Source organism: Delphinapterus leucas, chromosome 3 (assembly GCF_059928025.1).
Source record: "Delphinapterus leucas isolate spDelLeu-1000000601 "Yukka" chromosome 3, BTC_Dleu_Yukka2, whole genome shotgun sequence".
Taxonomy (NCBI): Eukaryota; Metazoa; Chordata; class Mammalia; order Artiodactyla; family Monodontidae; genus Delphinapterus; species Delphinapterus leucas.
In genome coordinates this window covers 79,549,953-79,566,928 of record NC_143131.1, presented here as the reverse complement: position 1 = coordinate 79,566,928, position 16,976 = coordinate 79,549,953, and the positions used below count along the sequence as shown (strand labels likewise).

The following is a 16,976-nucleotide window of genomic DNA, read 5'->3' as shown; positions in this document are numbered from 1 at the left end:
CAGACCAGGGCAGTCCCAGACTCAGGGGGCGTTGATGGGAGTCAGTGAGACTCACCTTCCCCGGTGACTCAGAACAGGAAGTGACAGCGGAGGCAGCAGCGTTGTGACAGCGACAAGTGCCAGCTCCCACCCTGAGCTGACAGGCTGGTGCCCCTGAGGGTCCCCACCACCACCACACTGCCTGGCCAAGGATGCCCACAGGGCGGCTCTATGCCTTCCCTCCTCTTTTCCCCCAGAGGACTCAGTTCAACAATTCTTTAAAAATTGAAATTTAATATGAACACTCTCTTCTGCCAAATACAAGCTTGCTTGGGCTCGTAAGGCGTGTTAAGGTCTTGGCGTGTGGTGGGGTAAACTCTCCCCAGCAGCACACTCTAAACACGCAGCAAATCCAGTTATAAAGTAATTGTTGCTTGATTTTATTCTAATTTGGGACAAGTTTTCAACATTTTCCCCCGTAGTTACAAAAAGGATCTCCCACCCCATCTGCAACCATCTCCCTCTCTCCTTATAAAGAGAAGCACCTGGAACCTTTTGAAAATACAAATGTCCAATTTCCATGAGAGCAGACAAAACTATTTGTCACCAGGCCACTGCCTTCGTTGTTATCTTGTTTAGCCAGGTGTCGTTTGAGAATTGGCAAAAAAGATTAGTGTTCATTTTAAGTATTAAAATTCTAGATGGTTAACAAGACAAACACTGAAATATCCTTTTTGGTTGCTAACTCCCCAGCAATAAATATCTAAATTAGCCATACCCTGAAAGTAAGGCAGGACAAAGAACAGTTCATTTAAAATCTCTAAGAAAATAAAAATGGTACAAGAATTCTAAACATGTGTAATGCATTAGCTTTGTAACCTTGTAACCTGAAGACTAACAGGTTTTGCATGTGAACTCCAAGGTCAGTACCTCATTGACTTCCTTAATGGAGCTGAGGTCGAGCTCAGGTTCTGGCTTCCGGCTGCCCAGCGAAGCTGACAGAGCCTCGAGTGCCTGATCACTCATTGTGTCCTGTGAGGGGAAAAAAAAATTCTGTACATTAAAAAGAGAACATCTCCTCAACCTAAACAATCCACCCATTTCTTTGTGAAATTCAAAATTTTAAAACTCTAAGAATAAGTTGTGGATTGGGGAAGGACTCTAGGAAGGCAATTTTATTTAAAACCTAGTAAAAGAGAGAGAAAGAAAGAAGAACTTACCAGTGAGTGAAAACTGGGGCTTAGGACTCGTTTCTACAGTAACAGTGCTCTCAGAGGTACACTTCACCTCTTACTTAGCAAGCTAGAAGTGTAACTGTAATAATAATTATATTATAAAATACTTATATCAAAATAAAAGCTGCAAGAAGTAAACTTTCAGTATCCTGCTTTTCTTTTTCTAAAAATGTCTCTAAAAATGACTTCTGACAACCCTGTCCTTCAGCACGACGGCTAAGCCCAGGAAGCAGGGGGCCCTGAAGTGGCTGATGGCTGTAGGAACTCCCACTCCCAGGGGTGTGGTGCTCTCGCTGCTCCTCAAGCCAGATAAAAATAAACCGCCCACCCCAGGAGCGAGGGGCAGAGCAGCAGCAACAGAAACGGCTCCTTGGGGCTTCCCTGGTGGCGCAGTGGTTGAGAGTCCGCCTGCCGATGCAGGGGACGCGGGTTCGTGCCCCGGTCTGGGAAGATCCCACATGCCGCGGAGCGGCTGCGCCCGTGAGCCATGGCCGCTGAGCCTGCGCATCCGGAGGCTGTTGCTCCGCAACGGGAGAGGCCACAACAGCGAGAGGCCCACGTACCGGGAAAAAAAAAAAAAAAAAAAAAAGAAACGGCTCGTTGGATTATCTGGACCATCTGCAGATGGGGCATATTTTCTCATCCAGCCCAGGGCTGCAGTGCCACCTTTCAGGATTCACAAGGATTAAGTTATAGTCAACTGTGGTTAAGGTGGAGAGAAGCAGCTATAACAACATCCCCCTAGTGATTCACAGGACTCAAACTCCTTTAGAAAATCAAGTTGAAGATTTGATGTCCCAAGAGTGCAGTTCCTCTGGGATCCTGCTCTTCTGTGTAGTGTGTTGGTGAGATAATCTTATTCCACAACCAAGGCAAGTGTGCTGAAATCACCCCTAAGCATGTGTAGAAACAGAGCAGGCCTGCCTGGAGATGACCAATACAACCCTGGCTGGTTTCACTATTCTACACAGGCCCGAGGGAGCAAAGCTGCTCAGTAGGTGGGATGCACTATTGGGGTCCTCCCCAATCAGCCTGATGAGCCTCCGGAAAGCAACTGCTGTCAGGAGGACCATGCTTAATTTTAAAGAAGTAATTTTTTTATACCTCTTCCACCTTTCTTTTTTTCTCCTTGGGTGGAGCAGCGCTTTTGATTACTTCAGCTGACTGAGCTTTTAAAACCTCTCCTGTAGACTTCTGAAAAACAAAATACAAAAGATTTGACTTACAGAAGAAGGAAACGTATTAACCAAATCGTAATAACCAGAACTAAAAAGTTGTTGTTGTCTTAAAGTATGAGATGGTTTCTAACAAGTTTCCCTCATTACATTAAAAACAATACCTCTTTCTTGGTTTTCTTCCCATCAGCCGTAGGAGAACTGCAGGTGAAGTCTGATGACAAGGCATCTATGGCATCATCGGGCCCCAGGGGTTTCTAAAGAAACAGGCGGCACGACGGGTCACACGCAGGAATCATTCAAGTGACAGATCAGATTATAAACCCAGCAAACGAAGAATGTACTTTTGCAATTCCTTGACTACCAAATGAGATGATCAACGAAATAACTCAGATGAAAGCCTACGTTTGGGAGGAAACTGGATGCTCAATAAATATTATTTTCCTGTTTCTCTCTTCTCAACATATTACATGTTAGGATATCCTCATCCTATTTTTATTAACATTTAATTTATCCTAAAACTTTCTTGTCCCCATTCTTCTTTCCCTCAAAAAAACTACTTAGGAAATACACACGCATTGAAACAACCCCCAGGCCCACCCCCATTCTCTGAACAGATGGAAACTTCATCTGATTTAGAGATTAATATAGTCATAATCCCAAAATATAGAATTGATAACTCTATCCCCCCAACCAAAGATATAAAAAGTGTTAAATCTGATATTAGAAGACAGTTATGTGAACTCACCGAAGAGTCTGGAGGAGGCCCTGTGATCCCTTCTTTTTTCTGAAACAAATATTAATTTGATGATGCTGAGAAGGCAAAATTAATCCTTACAATTGGCAAAATGCATAGCTCAGTGAATGCTATGGGCTGAGTTGTGTCCTCCCAAAATTCATATGCTGAAGTCCTATCCCCTAGAACCTCAGAATGACTGTATTTGAAGACAGGGCCTTTAAAGAGGTAATTAAGGTTAAATGAGAACATTAAAAGGGGCCCTAATTCAATAGGACCAGTGTTCCTATAAAAGGGGGAAATGGCCCAGAGTTCCACGTAGAGAAAAGACAACATGCAGATATGTACACATAGAAGATGTGGAATTACTCCACATGTAGGTATCTATAGACCAAGGAGAGAGGCCTGAGACAGATCTTCCTCTCACAGCCTTCAGAAGAAGCCAACCCTGCCCACATCTTGATTCCAGTCTTCTAGCCCCCAGAACTGTGAGACAGTAAGTTTCTGCTGTTTAAGCCATACAGTCTGTGATACTCTGATATGGCAGCCCTACCAAAGTAATACAGTGAGCTTCAGAATAATGACAGTTTTGCACGCCCATTATATTATCTAAGTTAAAAAAACTGGATATATTAATGTGATAAAAATTATAATTCCAAAAAGAAACAATAAAGTATAAGTAAATGATTGTTTAACTTACATTTAAAAGTTCCCTATATTTTGGAGGAAGTGTGACTTCTCTTTTACCCAATTCCTCTATGTAAGTAGAACTCATCAGATCCTAGAAGAAAACCGTACACATAAGGATATTAGCTGAGAATGTTATACACATATTCTTAAACCAAAGTACTATTGCATTATTAATTTATGGAACTATTGAGTAAATATAAATCATTTAGAAGCCAATATTTTACACAACTCTGAAATTCTAAGTTTCCACAAATACTTGCCCATATTTAATTGGCTTAACCCATTAGTAATGCTATAAAATATTCAAACCACTATATTAAATTTCATTCATATATAAAATGCATTTTATTTAAAAATATTTTTCATTATCTAATATTTCTATACCTACAAAAGAGCAGTTGATAACAGTGAATTTCTATATAACTCAACAGGTCTAGTTATTTTGTACGTAATAAGAAAAAAATCAGTGATGTTTCTTTTTTAGCACTCTCCAATCCAATCCCTCTTCCTTGTTTTCCAGAGATAGCCATCATCCTGAACTTTATCACATCCATCAATGTAAAGTTGAGTATATTTTAAAACAATTATTCCACATGTAGATACCCATAATCAATATACACCATTACTTTGCCTATTTTCAAGTGTTATATAAATGGTATCAAATTCTTATGTCAGTTGGTATGTGCTATTTTAATTCAAAGTTATATTTTTGTAATGTTATCCATACTGATACATGAATAAGCCATTTTAACCACTATAAAGTGTTCCACTATATCATCTTGTCTCCTGTTGAACAAAATCATTTCCAAATGTTTCACCTGTTCTTAGAACTCCTTATACACCTGGGCAAGGCTCCCTTCAGCAAGTCTCTCTAGACGTGGGATTGCTGGTTAGAGGGTGTGCACATCTTCATGTGACATCCACAGGCTCTGGGCCAGTTGTCAGACTTTTACACTTCTGCCAATCAGATGAGTATGAAGTGCTATCTCTCTGTGTTTTAGTACCATTTTCCTAATTACTAGGGAGACTTTCATGTGTCTATTGGCTAAATTTTCTCCTAATTTTCTATTGGGTTGTCTTTTTCTCAGTTTTAAAAAATCTTCATAAATTCTAGAAACAAATCCTTTGTTATGACTGTTGCAATATTTTCTTACAGTCTATGGAATGTCTTTTATTAATGCCAAGGAACATAACTTTCTTGCTTTTTATGAATCGGGAATAGAGATGAACTGAGGATAGAAAATATCTAGAAATCAAGATAAGTTCAAGTGATAAGATGGGAAATATCTGGAAACTAAAATAAGTCGAAGGCCACTGGACTTAAGCCTCGAAGAAAGAAAATAAGTCTCTGTGATCCAACAGACTATATCCCAGCTGCAGTCTCAGCAGAGACAATCAATCAGTATTTGCTGATCAACGGAATCGCATAGCCACCTTAGGACAGTTTCCATCCACAACACTAATTTTCAGTTGCTATTACTGATACTGACAGCATACTGTTTCTCTCCAAGTGGCACAACACTATATATTCTTTTGTGCATCATGACCATGACCTACTAGCTCTCCTACTCATTAAGTATGAATCTTTATCGACATCAAGATCACTTACCAAAACTTCAGGTCCAGTATATGTTGTATTATCTTCTTTAGTTTCTTCAGGTTCTCCTAAAGTGTCTATTAAGTCATCCAAAGCAGCATCCATGCCTAACTGGAAAACAAAAAGCGCGGATATGTAAATGTTATTTGTTACACATATTTCATTTTGATTTTTTAACTACTGAAAAAAAAATTCTGTGTAGAAAAATACCAAACACCAAAAGTTCTTAAGTGGTTAAAATCTCGTCTGTAATAGAACTTATTATTTAAAGTCCCAGATTCTAGGTTGGCAGATTCTAGGTTCTAGGTTCTAGGTTCTAGGTTCCAACCTACAGATTCTAGGTTGGCAAGATAGAAAGCCACATTCAGGTTAAGAACCACAATTTCAGTAAGTCTAAAGGCATGAACTACATGGACAAGTGTATGGTTCATTACAGCTGCCAGACCACTGTACTGATAGTTTAAAGAAAAAATGAAACAAACTACAGAGAATTATGATCATGTTGCTATATGCAAGAGAGGAAATGCTTAGTATTTTTGCTTATCAATCATTTCCACCTCTTCCAAATAAAATATATTTCAAAAATGGATTGCCCTGTGTTCTTTTATTCATTTGTGGCTTTTTGTTCACTTGCTTGTCTGAAGATGCTTACAAATAGAAATTCCCTGAAAGAGCCGTTAAATTTACAAGAAGTGACAGTTTATTCTGTCAATATGGGCTTCACTCAGTATAATGAATGAAAGAGTGCCTCCATCCTGTTTCTGAGGTTAAGAATGATTCATTGTGAAGAATAAGCTACATTTGAAGGGGAAAACAATTTGAGGAAAGACCCTTTACTATATAACTCAGCTTAAAAATGATTGTTTACATTTTTTTTTGCAACTACCATATTTCCACTACAACTTTAGGAACTCACCTGATTGTGTAATAGAATGTGAGGCCTGTTAGCTTTAGACTGATTCAATTGGGAATTTCAGAATGAAGAAGTGCCTGGCATTCTTTAGTGACACCTCTGGTTAAAGAAGGTGCATTTGCAGGAGGGAAACTGGAATGTAAACTCCATGAGACTTAACTGGAGTTTCCAGAACACAGGGTTAGAATGTAAAATGTTACAAACATACATGAGAAAATCCCACTTTCAACCCAGTCATATTAGCTTCAAACAATAATTCATTAAAAAGGTCCTTTAAGTTACCCTCACCTCATATTGTTTACCCTCAAGAAATCAGATCACAATAGACACAGAGACTATGAATAAATATGTAAAAAGGCACTGCTATCTTCATACCTTTCCAGAGGGTTCACTTGGTTTGGATTCAACTGGTACGGCTGACATTAATGATTTACTTTCTTTATTCTGGTGGGGGTTTAGAAAGAAAGAAAAACTCCTCATATATCTTTATAAAATTCAATAATATTACAGACTTTAAAATGAATACATTATAACATAACATGGATCTGTGCCAGACACTTTATGTGTTATATCCTTTTTCAGAAAAGCATAAATAATATTAATATTGATAATATTAATCTCACTTAGAGATGTGACAAGCAAGGCTCAGAGAGGTTGAGTAACTTCCCAGGTCACACAGTAAAGGACAGCACTGAGATCTGAATCCAGGACTGCCCTTCTCTTTCTTCACTGCTCTTGGTTGCCTCTCCCAGGGCCCACAGCTAATCTCTGCAACACCCATGAATTCCTTCTTATTACAAGCAGCCATTATGTCTAGATGTTGTTCTCTCGGTCACATCAAGACCTCCACCCTGCCTTGCTTTGGTAGCTCATCGCTCATTCTTTCTTTCATCTCCCTAAAATCAATGTCCTTCCCACCACGGCTTCAGTTGTTCCATCAATGATTGTCAATAACTTTCCAATCTGCAGTTCCCGTGCCTTTACCCAGACATCATCTTCTCTGAGTTACTCTGGTGAGCACCCCTCTCCCGACTCTCATCTCTCACAGCACCATCCCCGTTTTGTGCTGGCATCTCTGCCACCTCTGGCATCTCTCCTGCTTTGCCCCCTGCCACACACATGTTTCTGATGTTTCTGCCTGTACTGGTGGTCCTAGGCAATCATTCTCTACGGTCAGGGGCCAAATGCTTTCAGGGCTAGGCAGGAACGAACTGGTGAAGTCGCTGGGTTTAAGACAACAGGGAATTGTCTTCTGTGAAGGTCTCTGAAATCTGGGCAGCAGAGCTTGGAGGTGGAGAGCACAGGCTCCGACAGTCTGGGTTTGCACACCAGCCCACACGCACTGGCCGCAGGAGGCTTCAGGCAGGTCACGTCTCCTCCTGAACCTCTGTACCCTCATGTATGAGACCAGGACAGTGACTGCACCTACTGCAGGGGGTTGTGAGGATTAAACTAATTCATCTATTAAAGTATGAAAGCCAGTAGTTGTGCACACGCTAAGTACTCGTAAGTACTAGATATATAAATAAGTACTAAATAAGTGATTGCTATACTTGTTATATTAAAGAGACCGTGGGGAGCATCAGGGTGAGCCTGAGTCCTGGCAATTGAATCCAGCTCCTTGATTGAACCACAACCTCATGCAGATGTTCATTCAGTTTCACTCTCCCCTCTCTCCCTGCTTCTCCCTTTCCATTCACCTGGACTCCAAAACAATGTGCTAATCGCCTCTCTCTTGGGGCACCTCAGACATTTCAATTCAACCTGTCTAAAAGCAGGTATCACTTTCCTGTCTCCAGCAGTTCTCCTTCTGACCTCTGTCCACCTGTCAGTGACAATCAGGAGCGGGCTCACTTAAGAGGTGCTCACTCCTGCAGGTGCTGCCCCTGCACTGGCACGAACCTGGCCGTGGGTGCCTCCCTTGCCTCACCTTAGGGTTAGCAACCTGGTTCACTGAGACGCTGAAGCCCCAGGTTATCTGAGATTTTATTTCACCTTTGCACACTGCAGCCACTCATTTCCTAAAACCTGAAAGTTTTACCTCTGCAACGTCTCCTGCATTGCTCCCCGCTCACTTATTCTATCCCAGTTCTAATTTAGGTTGACTTTGGACTCCCCAGGATGACTGAAACAGCCCCTGACCAGCCTCCCACCTTAAGATCTCTTATTCCGTCTCATCCCAGCCACTGCGGTCGCTTAATTCTTCGGTTTTAATCGCTTGGTTTTAATCGCATCTCTCCATCTGTTCTCTAATCTTCAATGCTTACCTGCTGCCCGTTGTATCACTACCACATGGATTAACACACCTCTACATTCTCCACAGCAGCGCCTCGACCTGTCTTTCTGGTCTTACAGTCCCACTTACCTCTCCTGTGCTTCAACCACACCATAATGCACTTTGTACCCAGATCACATTTTATATTTTTCTCCCTTGTTATGTTTGCAAGCCTGCAATCCTAGCTATCCTTTCATGCCAAACTTAAACTGGATCTACTCAGAGTCCCCAAGGATTCCCCCGAATCAGACAGACCCCCTCTCTCCTCAAACAGCTCCCTGTGGGGACTTGTCTTAATCTGCCTTGAATGCAGTCCTGGGTACATAGTTTTATCCCACCCCTAGAGGGGTCAGCCTGCAGCTCAGTGTCCTGCAGAGTCAGACCACAGTCCACAGTGCTTTACACATGGTATGGACTAAAAAAGAAAAAGCAGATCTGACCAATCTCGTTTTCTGGGAGACAAATCAGAGGCAAAGAAAAGTGAAATGATTTGCCACAAGTCGTAGCACAAGTCAATGCACAGCAGAATTCCGTATAAACCTCGCCTAATTTTATTGCTTAGATTTTACTGATAACCCTGGCTAGATGATGTGTGGCATAAATTTTCAAATTATCAAAATTTGAAAAATACATTTACAAATAGGTTACAAAATTACATTTACAAATCTCTCAGAATAGGTTCAAATTACATTTTAAACCTATTCTAAGAGATCTAAGCCTCTGTCTTAAATTTATCCATTTTCCAAACCATGGCATCTAGTTATCCCTCATCCACACAAGAGAGTGAAGTGTATCCCCAGGATGGGGGTAGGGATCTCAAGGTATATACAAGGGGCCTGCTGGAAAAAATAAAACATTTTTTATTTTAAGTTGAGTATTTTCATTTAAAAGTTCATGTAAATTTTGCCATCATGCCACATGCTTTCTGCATTAGTTTGGAGAAAAATAATGTGCCTTTTCTTTTCCGAAATCTAAGAAAAACTGATGTTTCAGGGAGATGGGCCATACTTTTATCCTATGACTTTCCTTACTTTACTTAGCCTGCAGAGGGATAACTGTGCCCATTTTGAGAAGCGGGAAAATAGATAAACACGTATTGCTTTTTTTCTGCTTTCATTTCCATCTTACTGTTGCTTCAGTTAGTTACTTGTGGCTTTAAGAGAAATACGTCCTAGCATTTCTAGGACGATATGGCTTCCAAACTGATTACTAACTCTGATTGCTAACTCTGTATTCCTATGGGTAGAAAAGGTAGACTACTTCTTGTCTTACATTCCCAAGCTAGTCTCTCCAAAGGATCTAAGGAAGGTGCCCCTAATTTGCCAGTGGGGCACATATACTCTCTCCTGAGAGGGCTTGTGATGCTCCTTTGAAAACCTCCCATATCAATCCATGTAGGTGTCATGACTGCACATAATTTACTCATTTCAAGATGGCAGTGTTCATATTAAAATCTGAGAGTAATGCTTATTCAAATGCTCATGGCAGTTTTATGTGCTTTATTTCAAAGCCATAAATCTTGAAGGCAGGATCTGAGTCAACTCACATTTTAATTTCCTTGGTATTGATGAGGCCTTATACATGGCATGGCACTTAGTCACTATTTATTTATTTATTTATTTATTTATTTATGGGGTCTAAAAAAAATTTTTTTAATAGATCTTTATTGGAGTATAATCGCTTCACAATACTGTGTTAGTTTCTGTTGTACACCAAAGTGAATCAGCCATATGCATACGTATGTCCCCATATCCCCTCCCTCTTGAGGCTCCCTCCCACCGTCCCTATCCCACACCCCGATCCCACCCTCTAGGTCATCGCAAAGCACCGAGCTGATCTCCCTGTGCTAAGCGGCTGCTTCCCACTAGCTATTTTATATTTGGTAGTGTATGTATGTCGCTGCTACTCTCACTTCATCCCAGCTTCCCCCTCCCCACGTCCTCAAGTCCCTTCTCTATGTCTACGTCTTTATTCCTGCCCTGCCACTAGGTTCATCAGTACCATTGTTTTTTTTTTTTTTTAGATTCCATATATGTATGTTAGCATACAGTATTTGTTTTTCTCTTTCTGACTTACTTCACTCTGTATGGCAGACTCTAGGTACATCCACCTCACTACAAATAACTCAATCTCATTTCTCTTTATGGCTGAGTAATATTCCACTGAATAGTAACTATTTATTGAATGCATGAATTTTAAAATCATTCAATCAATAAATAGTGTCTTTTTGGTGTCTTGCTCTCTCTCTATCCTTCAGATGCATGCTCTTCTTCATAAAATTTCACACATGAAGTGTTCAGTTTTAGCAAACGACAGGTTATTTGACTGTGACACCACTGGAACACTGAATGGTTAAACAGAGCCAGCCAGGTAGAATGGGTCTTCGCTGAGCATATGTTTCTCATAAAAGAGACCTGATAAGCATTGAGGCCCCTGTTCATGTTACATCTTTTATGTGTGCTCACCTTGTCAACTGGTTTGCCAGATGCTGCAGCTATGCCAGTAACAGCACTCTTTCCACCACTGGAAATTGTATCCTGTGACTTAGTCTAAAGGATAAAAGATTGACAGAACTAAGTATCTCTGAATGGCTATTTTCAAGATCATACATTTCAAATGTCACTAAGGAGCCAGTTTCCCCTAGCAGACATCTTGTAGGGAAATGGTCACTAGCTTCTACTGCATATGATGCAATGCTGGGCACATACAGCTGGACTCAAGAGCTTACAGAGCCCATGCAGGTTAACACACATAGGCGAAGTGGGCCACGTGGGCACATACAAGGTTGTAAGGCCTCTAGTCAATTGTTGCCATGTGAGCCTACTGTTGCCAGATATTCCAATTTTTCAAGAGAAGCTAGAAATTTGCATTTTATGTGAAGTATTCTGACTTTATTTGTTGGCAGCTAATTAAAGATCATTTTGATTACTGTAAGCCAAATAAAATACACAAGTGGCTGCAACTGGTGGGCCACAAATTTGCAGTCTCTGATATAAGGTATATTGTTAAGCAGGCCTATTTCCTATCTTCCAAGAGCTCTCAATGAAAAAGTTCTCATAGATGTTTATTCTTCTAGCAGTTGAATAGTTGTATTCTGGAAATACAGAATATATGTCTGACTTTTGGCTCTGTAAGTTGATCTCTCCTACAACAAGACCCTAAAAACTCTAAGACTTCCAGGTAAAGAGCAGATCTCGCAGGGCATCTGAGTTCCCACAGCCCACGAGGAGAGGGGTCCAGGAGGCAGCCTCAATCCCAAGCTTCCCACCTGTGAGACACCAGAGTCGGCTGCCTCAACGTCACAACACGGTGGAGAAGGCACGATGGAACATCCCCCAGACCTATCTGATGCCCTTCTCAGGCCTTACTTAGTCCCAAGTTTCCACAAGGTTATTTGCAACACCAGCAAAATGAGAGCATCAAATCTTTACAATACAAGATATATTCGGCGTAGCTCTGTAGATTCACCTACACGCATCAATGTAGATAGAGGACCTGTCAATTCCCTAGTTGACATTAGTGTTTTCCTATCAGTCTGCTTTATATACCTTTGGTATTGTTGATTTCTCTGATGTTGGCTGCTCACTTGATCTAGAAACTGCTTTTTCATTATAAGTATGCTTGCTTCCCATATCTGATGAGTGCTTGGGTCGGCATTTTGGCTGAAAACACACACACACACACACACACACACACACACACAATGTTAACAATATGATAAATATTGCTACTTTTCTCTATGGAATAGAAAGTATTCATAACAACTGTGTTTTATGCAATTTTTTACTGTGCGAATTTAAATTAGAATGATATGTGACAAAATTTCACTTCGAATACAGAATTTGAAACAACGCAAATCCTTCCTCCCCAATTCAGCAAGAATCACCTGAGCAAATTGCAAATCCTGCTAATGCCACATGGTGGTGCCATTTTAGTGGAAAAACAAATACCAGCCATGCTCAGTAGGACTTGAATGTTGAAAGATGAGAGTTCAGAATTTTATCCTTCACCCAAAAACAAAGAAAAACAAAGAAAAAAAGGTTTCCCCTTATGACATCAAGTCCTAATGATGATCATTTACCTCTGTGTGTTCCTTTGGCTTTACTTCTTGGGTTTTTTTCTCATGAACCACAGATGGCTGTCAATTTCAAACGATAAAATCTCAATTACATCAGAGTACATTGTTTTTATATTTCCAAATAAGCTCAAAACCAAAAATCCCAATTAGACCATTCTGCCTCTCTTAGGAAAGGCCCAGTTAGAGAAGTAGATGTTGCTGTCTGGTTGATAATAATCCTACCAACAGTCTGATAATGATAATTATCAGAAAAATAATGAAAAATGTAGTATTTCATCTAGAATGATTTTTCAAATAGCTATGTATCTCTAAATTATTGGCTGTTTTTCACAATTCATGTACATCATTTGATAACTGCAAGTCCATCCACAGAGATGTCAAATGATCACTTTGACCACTGAGCTTGTTGATAGGGGATCCTACTTTAGAAATTAAAATTGATTTTCAAAAAAATCTCCTTTCATAGGAGATAAACACTGTATTTTTTTAGTTATATGATTTATATGGTTTTTTCTGTGCTACAAGTAGAGAAGACAGGTATCACTAGAAACCCAACTGAGTAACCAAAAACATTTACATATGGAATAGAAGACAACTTCCACCAGCTGCTGAATTATTCTTCTATAGGGGGGACTATATAATTACCATCCTCAGGGGCCACCAAGAGGCCTTACACAAAATCATATAAGCTTCATCTTTCACCCCGATGACTCTGCCCACCACGCTCCCCACCCTTGCCTGCACTTAAAGTACTTCAGCCCAAATCATCTTTGTGCTTCCCTAAAGGAAAACTTGTGGTCTGAGTAACTGCTCAAGTGTACTTGAAAGAAATAAAGTATAGCACCTTATTGAAGAGAAACATTTGCCCTGCCTGCAGACACCCTGGGGTCATCTCCATATGGACTGGAATTGGCTTTCAGTCTAGACAGCCATGAGTCAGGAAAGCAAGGGAAGCCGTTCCCAAGGGAAAGTCAGAGCTGTCTCCTGAGTAACTGATAACTAGTTCCACCAATGGAAATAAGACCATCAAGATAAACCCAGGGCCTAGTCTAAGGAGAGACTCTCATCTTTAAGTTATCTAGGTGTTGGGTTCAATAGACACCTTTATTCTTGATGTCTCATCATTAAAGTAATCAAATACTCATTACCCTTTGTCCCTTGTCCTTTGTTCCTGTTGCTTTTTTTTAAATTACTTCAGCTATAACAAAAATCTAGATTTGAATAAAATGCCTTCTGAAGTAGACATAAAATACTATTCATTTTAGCAATATATGGATTTAATGTTATACTTATTTTATATACACTCTATATAATCATGTTCAAAAGGGTAATCTAAAATTAATTTAATTAGCTGACAAAATTTTTTTTTTACCATTTCGTAGCACCAATAGAGGAAACCAGTTATTCATTATTGTTGCAAAGAATCCAAATAATTCACTAGTTGACTTAAATCATTTACCTTAGTTGATTGTGACTTCTTCTCAGGTTCTGTTTTTACAGCCTAAATTCAGAAAAAGAAAGAAAAAGAAGGAAAAATGAACATAGTTTACAAAGTTGATCATATATTTTCTTCAACTAAGGAAGCTAAAAAAGATAATTTTTATGTATTTATAAATATAAACTTCATGAGTTAAAATTATACTTTTCTTGGAACTGTAACTCTTTATTTATTTATTTATTTATTTGGCCACACCACGTGGCTTGTGGGATCTTAGTTCCCCAATCAGGAATCAAATCCGTGCCCCCTGCAGTGGAAGCATGGAGTCCTAACCACACGACCACCAGGGCATTCCCGGAATTGTAACTCTTTAGATAAACACTTAAGCACACTAATTAATAGTCTGCTCTTACTACTCAGATGGCAGTTCACATCTTACTTCTGTGTGTATTAAAATTATGTAAAGATTTATTACTATGAACGTGGTAGCTAATACATAAGCAAACTAAAATAAAAACCCTCATCCTTCAAAGCCACTAACATCGTTTATCTCTTTATGAGTGAAATACTCAGCGTAGGTTTCAGCTGATGATGTAAAACAATGGGAGGCTGACAGTATCAAGAACACAGGAAGCAGTGAAATTGATTTTTAGTGCCAGAATGTGAGCCATGGGTAACTAAGCCCACCACAAGTCCTTGATGGGTCAAGGTGTTGCAGAAGATTGTGAACTGAAATTATTAGCACGTGTTAAGCAGCTGAAGTGACCATTAGTAAACAGAAATGTCCCCTAGTACAATGAACCACATCACCTGTTTTTTGTGTCTTTTCTTATTAGGAGAATGCAGTCCTTCCAACTGTTTGCTGACTGGAATGGCCTAATATATAAGAGAACAGCCCCAAGTGTGATTTTATTTTATTTGGCAGTCAAATAAGTAACATGAATAAACAGGGCTAAAGGTTTGTCAAAAGTTTTCTGAAATTCTGTCAGCACAATATTACAACAACTTTGTAAATAGCGCATGGATTTTTGTAGCATGATAAAAATCTAGCAATCGAATCTAAAGTTCTAGGAATGCTTCTGAAGAGCTGGTTGTTATTTAGGATCTTTAGTGGAGTATTTTACAATTCTACCCACCCAAAAGTTACCTGTGTCAAAAAAGACCATTACTTAAGTATACACATGCATTCTCCGTATAGGGAAGATATGAAAACAAGAATAAAATCTGATTAAACATTTTATTAACTTTTCAAAGTAAGAGATTAAAAATTAGGCCTGATGCTTCTGCCATTTCTTCCCCTTTTATCTGCTCGGTGATATCAGCACAAACTCCTATTTTTTTTTTTTTTTTTTTTTGCAGTACGCAGGCCTCTCACTGTTGTGGCCTCTCCCGTTGCGGAGCACAGGCTCCGGACGCGCAGGCTCAGTGGCCATGGCTCACGGGCGCAGCCGCTCGGCGGCATGTGAGGTCCTCCCGGACCGGGGCATGAACCCGCGTCCCCTGCATCGGCAGGCAGACTCTCAACCACCGCGCCACCAGGGAAGCCCACAAACTCCTATTTTTTATTCTATCATCTGAAGAGACTGATGCCAAATATCCTCTTAATTTATCATGTCTTGTGCTTCAGTAATGAAGGCACATGTGTTCCTCACATAATAGACCCTTGTTATGCCAACACACTTACTGTTTTGGAAAGGAAACAAAGTTCAGGAACAAAGAAATGTTTTTAAAATTTAAAATTTTGGATCCTTTCAAACTGGATCCTTGTTAATGAGTTTCTGTACATGCTACTCTGCTTTTTTTTATGAGTTTATGCAAATGAAATTTATTAAATGATTAACAAGGAAAATAAGCCAGCTGGTATTTTAAAGGTTTGAGTCTATTAATAGCTTCTAATTTGTAATTTGGCATTTTGGCAATATTTTGCATGGAAGAACTCTACAATACAATTAAGAATGTATACTCACAGGCGCAAGCAGCTTCTAATGGAATATACATTTTAATCAGTAATCACTGACACATCTCCTAAATTTATTTTTGGTGGTAGTGAGGCTGATGAACATAATACTGATGACAATAATAACTAATGCTTATTATAGCCTCTCAGTACAAGGGACTGTTTGAAACTGTCTTAGTCCAACCCTCTTAGTCCTCATAATAATCCTTTGAGACAGGTATAATGAGTATCGTTATCATCATCATTCCCATTTCACGGATGGAAATTGAGGCACATGGAAGTTCAATGACTTCCCAAGGACACCCATGGTGGGGCTGGGGTTACGTGTTCTCAATCACTGCACTGCACTGCATTGTCTCTCCAGTGCCAGCCAGCTCCTACTGGGCACCTGCTGTGGGACAGGCACTGTTCAATAGCCTTATCTTTGTTTCCTTACAGTCTTGTGAGAAAGGTACTATTATCATCCCCCTCCAAATTTTACAGATAAGGACTCACAGACTTCTAAAACAAACTTATGGTTACCAAAGGGGAAAGCTGTGGGGAGGGATAAATTAGGAGTATGGCATTAACGTATACATACTACTATATATAAAACAGATAATCAACAAGGACCTACTGTATAGCACAGGGAATTCTACTGAATAGTCTATAATCACCTATATGAGAAAAGAATCTGAAAAGGAATGGATATCTGTATATACATAACTGAATCTCTTTGCTGTATGCCTGAAACTACTAACACAACATTGTAAATCAACTATAATCTAATATAAAATAAAAATTAAATTAAAAAAGGAAATGAAAGCCAAGAGGAATTTTCCAGCATCACAGGCAGCATAGAACTAGGAATAGAAGCCAAGCCGTCTGGCTCCAGTGTCCACTCTACAAAGCCTCTCAGAGATC

The 16,976-nt window shown here is 39.7% G+C and overlaps 1 protein-coding gene across 17 annotated transcripts in view; it reads right to left on the bottom strand.

Annotated features, from left to right (window-relative positions):
* Positions 1–16,976, bottom strand: part of CAST (calpastatin) — a 129,311-nt gene that overhangs the window by 33,858 nt on the left and 78,477 nt on the right. For 9 of the 17 annotated variants that reach the window (XM_089909130.1, XM_022592333.2, XM_022592324.2 and 6 more), the window contains 12 exons: positions 14,927–14,992; positions 14,138–14,179; positions 12,682–12,738; positions 12,149–12,262; positions 11,066–11,149; positions 6,701–6,769; positions 5,425–5,523; positions 3,826–3,906; positions 3,138–3,176; positions 2,554–2,646; positions 2,319–2,408; positions 910–1,011 (listed from right to left, as the gene is read on the bottom strand). In XM_089909130.1, coding sequence (XP_089765256.1) covers positions 910–1,011; positions 2,319–2,408; positions 2,554–2,646; positions 3,138–3,176; positions 3,826–3,906; positions 5,425–5,523; positions 6,701–6,769; positions 11,066–11,149; positions 12,149–12,262; positions 12,682–12,738; positions 14,138–14,179; positions 14,927–14,992 — 936 coding nt within the window. The remainder of the gene's footprint in view (positions 1–909; positions 1,012–2,318; positions 2,409–2,553; positions 2,647–3,137; positions 3,177–3,825; positions 3,907–5,424; positions 5,524–6,700; positions 6,770–11,065; positions 11,150–12,148; positions 12,263–12,681; positions 12,739–14,137; positions 14,180–14,926; positions 14,993–16,976) is intronic. The other 8 variants (XM_022592409.3, XM_022592387.3, XM_022592350.3 and 5 more) reach the window with 3 other exon arrangements.